The sequence below is a fragment of the Neomonachus schauinslandi genome, chromosome 11, assembly GCF_002201575.2.
Source record: "Neomonachus schauinslandi chromosome 11, ASM220157v2, whole genome shotgun sequence".
Classification (NCBI taxonomy): domain Eukaryota; kingdom Metazoa; phylum Chordata; class Mammalia; order Carnivora; family Phocidae; genus Neomonachus; species Neomonachus schauinslandi.
This window is the reverse complement of record NC_058413.1, coordinates 26,129,147-26,136,970: the sequence shown is the minus strand read 5'-3', so window position 1 is coordinate 26,136,970 and position 7,824 is coordinate 26,129,147. Positions and strand designations below refer to the sequence as shown.

Genomic DNA, 7,824 nt, shown 5'->3' with positions numbered 1-7,824 from the left:
CCCCCCGCTAATGGCCTGGCTTATTTTTATGTGGAAATTAAGTGGGCTACTCCCCAGAAACACAGAGCCACCCTCGGGGGAACACTGACCTTGAATATCTAAAAATGACTCCAGCTCGGGCCACCACTCCAGCTGGACGGCCGCTCCAGGTCTCGGCGCGCCGGCCTCCTTTGTGATTCAGGGGCAAATCCAGGCCCGAGGACCCCACCCTCGTGGGGCTTGGAGGCCGCTGCGGCTCCCAGAGGCGGCCCCCGAGGTGACAGGCGGCGGGAACTTCTGGGTGGCGGTGCGGCCGCGGCGGGCGTGGGGAGCGGCTAACGCAGCCCCTCTGCGCCCCCCAGGTCCACCTCGGACGTGGGCAGCAAGACCAGGATGGCTGAGTCCGCGGGGTCCGATCCCGCCCAGCTGCACGACAGTGCCTCCTTCGCGCAGGTGTCCCGAGGCCCCGTGTCCGTGGCGCAGTTGGATCAGTCGGCTTTAAATTACTCAGGTGGGCAAGAGGAGAAATGCCTGAGAAAGGCGGGCGCGGCACCCCAGCCCCACCCGGGTGCTGTGTGTGCTCTTTGCACTGCGCACCCCCCACATTCCCACTCGCCACCTGCTACCTGCCATCCTCAGCAATCGAGGCAGCTGTTACGTCTGACTTCAGTAGCCCTGGCTACAAGAGCTACTGCTCTATTTCTTTAAAAAATCTGAAACGTGACAAAATAGGAAGATACGTGTTACAGTCGGGGTAGCTGTTAACATTTGCCAGACTTCAGGGTTTCTTTTTAATTTATATTTACCGTTAAAGCATTACAGGTAGAACTATCCAGCCCTCTATCATTCCCCTTCTTCCCAGAGGTAATCCCAATCCTTAAATTGAGGGTGTTAACTTTTTTGCTACATATGTATGTATATGCAATAGTGTATATTAATGCTGTTGGTATTTTACATGTACACAAGTGATATCAAAGTATGCCTTTCCTTCTGCATTTGTTTCTTGACTCAGCCTTGTGTTCAAGATGGGTAGGTACATGTAGATCTAGTTCATTTGTTTCAACTGCCGTATGATATTCAAAGATATGATAGGCCAGTTTATCCTTTCCCCTAAGGAGGGACATGTGGGTTGTTTCCAGTATTTTGCTATTACAAACAATGCTGAAATGAACATCAAGGTTTATCCATGCCCTAATTGGTATTTTGAGTCTGTTCAAAGCATACCTTTTAGGCGAAAACTGCAAACACTCGGTTGCTAACACTTACTAAAGCATTCACTGTCTCCAGAAATTCCATCAGTGGAATCCATTCCTTTTGGTTCCTTTTCTTGCCTTTTTAAAAATACCTCTTCCCCATGGGAGAACAAAATCTGGACACTGAGGTGTCCCTTCTTGCCAGTAGGTCAGGGGTGTTGGGATGGGGATGAGGGATCGGCGAGGGGAGTTGGGCCATCATTTCTCTAGAAAACCAGGTCTGCATCATAGCAGATGACCGTGCAGGTGGGCGGGGCTAGGGCTGCAGGTGGAGGTCTGCTCTGCACCTCATTACCCCTTCCCCCCATGCCAGAGTTCCCCCATTTCCCAGCTTCCCCCAGCTTACGCAAATGCCAGCCCAAGAGGTGGGGTGCTGGTCTAATCTTCCCCATGCATCTCCTCCGTGCCAGGTAATACGGTGCCGGCAGTGTTTGCCATCCCAGCTGCCAACAGACCTGGCTTTACCGGCTACTTCATCCCAACGCCTCCCTCGTCCTACAGGAACCAGGCCTGGATGTCCTATGCAGGAGAGAATGAGCTCCCAAGCCAGTGGGCCGATTCGGTGAGACCCTTGCTGATTCCCTCACAATCTTACCTGCTGGACACACTTGAGGGAGAAAATGGATGAGAGGTTGAGACAGTGTTTTTTTTTATCTCAGCCTGCTTCCCACCAACCAGGTGGCTAAGTTCAGCCATTTTAGAGGAGACAGTGTGGTCAGGTGGGATGTCTTTTGACAGAGGGACTTGAGACCTGCCTTCCAGTCCAGGTTCAACTTCTTCCTAGCAGGGTGACCTTAATCATATAAATTTTTGTTCTAACTATCATTTTTTTTAGTGTTTTCTATGTGCCAGACACCATGTTAGATGTTTTATTTATATTATCTTATTTAATCTTCCCAACAATCCTATCCGGTAGGTGTTAGGATTCCCATGATGTGGAAACTAAGGCCTAGTCAGGTGACCTGACTGCCTAAAGCCACACAGCTATTATAGATGAAATATCAGAAAATATAGTTTTAGAAATTCAAGATTGAATTACTTTGCATGTAGATCCTAAGGCATTCTACTTGACTTCCAGCGAAGGACTGTCTTGTCATGATCCCCTGGTTCCATCCTCCATCATAAGTAGGAATATATGGCACAGTGGGCCTGGCCTATCCTACACCGAAGACAGGCAGCAACTAATTGAACCTGGATAGTCACACCCAAACCTGCCTCTGAGTCACCTGTCAAGGGTTGCTAAGTAAAAAAAATCAAGCAAACAAAAATAGCACAATGATGGCCTCTAGTGTGGGTTGCCCCCATCCCTCTGTGAGACCATCCGTCATGGATAAGAAAGGCAGGCTGTCTCCCAGGCTCAGCCTGAGGGTTCCCTGGTGCTGTGTGTCCTTTTAGGGTTTGGTGTCAACATTTGAAATATATCCTAGATTTAGCAAACATGTTGATGCCCAAGGCCTGGGTCATCTTTTCTCTCTGTCCAAACCCCTGGGGTCCATACTTTCTACCTCCACAGATTCAACTCAGCCTTGGTGTTGGTGTCTGTTTTTATCATAGTGATGACACATTTGAACACCACTAATGGGGTAAAGCTATCCTATATATATTAATTTTCCTGATGATCAAAGCTTATCCTTTTAATTTTCAAAGCACTTAGAATATATGCTATCTTGCCTTAAAAAAATTCTGGAATGAATTATATCCTTCCCTCCTTCTTTAAAAGAGGAACATAATTTAATTTGTCTCTAACAAATGATTCAGCTCATCATTATGCCTTACTAGTAAAATGACATTTGTAAGATGGGCTCTGATGGTAGGATTATTACCCCTACATCACACATCTCCCAACTACTGTAATTTTTGGAGTTACTACAAGGCTCAGTATGGTTTTTCTTTTTTTGACCTTGCTCCCAACCAAACCTTCTATTGCTGTCAGTGTCCCCACTTCCACAGATATACTCACCCTTAAATATACTTTTCCTAATGGGCTGTTATCTGCAAATGAGGCATGTCTGAGTTCCTTAGAATTGTTTGTCAAGTTGGAGTAAATAAGCTTTAAGAGTAGCTGTAGGGATTCTCTATTGTTAAGTCTACAGATCTTAATGTGAGACTTTATAGCATCTGTTTTGGTTGTTTGTGGGCCTTTTTTTGCTTCCTTTGTTGTCCTCAGCTATTTTAAACAGCTGAAATCACTGGATATGAGTTGATCAGTTCAGAGCTTTCTTGACTCCATAATTCCACTTACAGTCTAAACATAATGTGTACTTTTCAGAAAATAGATTATACTTAACTTGTGACAATTAGGCAGTAAACCTACAGCTTTGTCGGTTCACCTTCTGCATGGAAAGTTCCACTGGGTACTCTGCAGGAGTCAACGGAAATATTTTCCCAAACTTTGGCCCTTGCCCTCAAGACACAGATGATAGCTTAGCCAGGCTTATGGCCACTTCCAGATGCCTTTGGGTTCATATTACCTTAAAGATGAAGGAACAGGAACCCAGCAAATCAAAACCCAACCTTCCTAACAGGATGATTTGACCATTCTGGGTCCATCCCTCTCAGTGTGAGGGAGAGTTAGTTTTCTATTAGTTGTTTTTAAGAGAAACATGTTTGCCGCACTCTAAATGGGTCTTTCCTGGCGCCCAGTTACCACCTACAGTTAAGCAGGGTGGCGGGTCCATGCATGGAGCACAATAGCCAGGAACCACAGCAGGGAGCACAGGGGATTCCTCATACGTGAAAGAAAGTGCAGGAAGCTCAGAGGGACCCGTTGTCAGCTTGAGAAAGTGGGGCAGGGATGGCGTCCACTTCCACATCCATGTGAGAAGGAGAAAACCCCCACCATCATTTGGGGGTCTGACCTTCCTGATTCCAGGTATCCAGACATCAGGAGCTAGCTTAGACAAAATCACCTCAAAATCACCCCCTTGACAAATGGGTTTCATCCTTGGTGCTGGATGGAGAAGGGTTGGGAGGGGTGTGTTGTGATCACTAGGTGATGCCTGCCTTGGGCACTGCCTGGGGAAGGAGTGGTGTTTGCCAGCCCCGAATTTTGGCCAGCAAGATGTGATGGCTCCAGCCTGTATCTACTATTAGGGGAAAAAGAGTTTCTTAGAGGAGTGACTGTGCCCTCCAGGATCCCTTGCCTGTGCCAGCCACTGGCACCCGGACGCTTGACACCGCAGAGCTGAGGGGTCTCAGGAGTTGGACGCTCTCAGCTCCAGCTGAACTTGAAATGCAGGGAAAGGGGATATGACCGCTTCCCTCACAAACATATGGCACCATCTGGTCATCCTTCAGTGATTTTCAAACTGTGTTCCTCAGAACCCCAAGTTCTGAGAGACTCCCTACTGTGTACCATGCATAATTCTGGGTACTGGTGCACAGTGATACGCAAGCAAGACACCGTTCTGCCTTTATGAAGTTGACGGCCCGAGATAGGTGATGACGTCATGGGCGATGACTGACTCTAGAGAAACTACTGGAAGCATCTTACAGTGAGCCCTCGGCTAACGTAGGGCAGGGGAGGGTGTCCTGGAAGAAAGGACGTTTGAGCTGAGACCTGATGGGTCGGTCCTCTGCCTGGGTCTTGGCTCTGTTTCCCCACAATCACTTGTGCATTCCCAGTGCTTATGGACCAAGGACACAGACAGTTCGACTCTGGTTTTCCTCTAACATGCAAGGGAAATATGTACAGCCCTTGTGTAGAAAGACCCACCATTAACACCTATTTGCCACTTTGTCTTTCTTTGCCAGGCCTTGGGAAATTAAAGCCCCAACCTTTGGAGCATCCATCCTGCTATTTCTTCCCTCACTCGGGTCCTCACCGGCCCTCACCTACCCCATTGACATAGCCTCAGAACTCTCTCGACCTCCAGTGGGTCTACCTCCAGAGTGTCCTTTCTAAAATGCAGGCCCCTCCTCCACCTGACACCCGCTGGTGGCTCCCAGGCCAGGTGTCAGGCATGCATCTCAGAACGCTGCATCCTTGGGAGGGGTTGTCAGAACATCTCAGGCGGGGAGTGGAGGGAGGCTGCATTCCTGCTGTACATTCGCCCATCCGAAATTTCTGACTCATCACCCAACCCCATCCTACTCCATCCTACTCCATCCTCACCAGGGCCCAGACAAGTGTCTCTGTAAAGAATGGGAACATGCCGTATTTCTGAGAAGTGTGCCATAGAAAACTGAACTCTGCAGCCTGGCATTTGGTGGCTTTCTGATCAGCCCTGCCTGTCTGTCTTCCCTGAGCTTCTCCCATACCCTGCACATCCTCTCTGGTCAGACCGAGCTCTTCGGAGATTCCTGGGTACACTGTCCTCCACGTACCCCCATGCCTCTGCCTTTGTTTTTCCTCTGCTGGAACACCCCTCCCACCTTGTCTTCTTGGCAACAGCCTGTTCATCTTCCAGACCCAGCTAAGCTGCGTCTCCCTGAAAGCCCCCTGACTCCCCACACGTGTCCATTCCCCACAGCACCCTGTGCCTTCGTGGTCCACAGGCACGCATCCCACAGGGACCCAGCTAACATTATGGGATATAAAGGCCTCTTGTGGGTTGCTCTGGAACAGCATCCCCACATGTGGTACTGTTTCTGTGGGAAAGTTAATCCTGAATTCCAAATCATTGACGTGTCCTTATTACTAGAAGTGTCCATATATGTAAGCATCTAAGTATGTGTCTTCCACATTTGGTAATAAGAGAAAAAATTTTCAAGGAACTCAGATCACATCGCAGATCTGAGACAGTGTAGTAACTAACTCCCAGCCCTTGGCGTCAGACAGACTTGCTCCAAGCGTGTCTCAGTGGCCTGTTAACCATGTCACTTAAGACTGTGGCACTCTTTGCTTCAGTGTCCTCTTCTGTAAAATAAGGATGACCATATCTGCCTCCTGGGTTGTTGCTTTGAGAATCAAGTGAGATAATGTGTGGGAAGCCCTTGGCGCAGGGCTCCTTCCGTGTTAGCAGTTACCCGTCGGTAATGAGTCCCTGAGTCCTTCGAGGTCCGTGAAGAACAATACTTCTGTTTGCCGGATTGTGCTTACGTTAAAAAGGTGGCCAGGTAGATTCAGGTGTAGACTCTGTGTGTAGCAAGGTTCAAAACCCCTACTTCGTTCATCCACCCAGCATATCCAGCGAGTCCAAATGACCTGCTTTCTAAACAAACAAGACTCCAGGTTCTATATGTGTACAATGGTACCTGGTCTCCATTTTCTTCTGAACCTCTTCCCTTGTCTTCAGTACCCCACCACCACCACCCTCTTCCAGTATCAAGCTTGTCCCATGACTCGAGCCCCTTCCTAATCCCGGGCCCTTCCCTTCTCTCCAACACCCTCTGCAGGTCCCCCTCCCAGGGTACATCGAGGCTTACCCCCGGTCGCGTTACCAGCAGAACTCTCCCTCCAGACTCCCTCGCCAGTACAGCCAGCCCGCAGGTATGCACCCCAGCCTGGAGCAGGCCCCGGGGCCATCTGCCGCGGCCTCGCAGCAGAGCCTGGCCGAGAACGACCCGTCTGACGCGCCCCTGACCAACATCTCCACCGCGGCCCTCGTGAAGGCCATCCGGGAGGAGGTGGCCAAGCTGGCCAAGAAACAGACAGACATGTTTGAGTTCCAGGTCTAATACCTCAGCCCCATGGAACTTACAGACTCCGAGGGAACAGTCTTCCGGTGTCTCAGCCTGACCTGCTGGGACTTGAGGCACAGACCACGTGGGAGTCTTTCTTACCCTCTGAACAGGTGAACAGTGGGGCTTCTGGGCAACAGAGGAGACTCTTGGCCAGCCGAATTCTTGGCTTCTTCAGCTGATTGTACGTCAAGAAGTCCCCGCGTGGGACCTTATGTCTGATATTCTGTGAAGTTAAATGTTTGAACTGTGGGTGTATTTCCCTATGGAGCCTTAGTCGCAAGAGACACTAATTGATCTGCAGATCCCTGTCCAATGCCACATTTTACTAAGTCACCAGAAGGGGGAGAACATAGCTCTGTCTTTGGTGAGTTCTGCATGTTAACTCTGTTTCTGTGTTAAAGGCGACGCAGGCATCTGACTAAGCACCAGACCGCACCCTCTCTCGTTCAGCCGTGACTGTAACCGTTACCTCCTTCGGTCTGTGAAGGAGGCACTGACTCCGGCCAAGAAACTCCAGTCCTTTTCTTTCAAAGGTTCAGGTTTGAAGTCAGATGAATTGGATGAAAATCAGTACTGTCCATGACTACACCTATAAATAGTCCTGGCTCTTTTTTTCCCTCCCGTTCATTAAACAAAGGCCAAGGAAGAGAGGAGGTTGAAGGGGAATGGTGGGTTTGGGTTGACAGGTTTTTTGAAAAGGTGTTGTCGTTTTGGGACTGGAGTACCCTGCAAGGTCGTATCTAACTGAAAGGGAATCGGTGCTAAGAGCTTTTAGGATCCTACAGAAGAAAAACAGTCATATGTTGGAGGTTTTTTCTTTGCCCGGCAATGAAGGTGGCCTGAGAACAAAGCTTCTCTCTTCTTTGAGATACTAGAAACATCAGCGTTTACAGGAAAACCTCTGTCTCTTCAACAGCGACGTCCGGCAGGCGCTGCCAAGGGACATGGAAGGAAGGAGTAACTGACG

The 7,824-nt window shown here is 49.2% G+C and overlaps 1 protein-coding gene across 1 annotated transcript in view; it reads left to right on the top strand.

Annotated features, from left to right (window-relative positions):
• Positions 1-6,887, top strand: part of KIAA1549L (KIAA1549 like) — a 114,792-nt gene extending 107,905 nt beyond the window's left edge. Inside the window, 3 exon segments of the mRNA XM_021684735.2 lie at positions 342-490; positions 1,643-1,794; positions 6,570-6,887. Of these exon segments, the coding sequence (XP_021540410.2) occupies positions 342-490; positions 1,643-1,794; positions 6,570-6,851 (583 nt within the window). The 3' untranslated portion in view covers positions 6,852-6,887.
• The last annotated feature ends 937 nt before the right edge of the window (positions 6,888-7,824 follow it).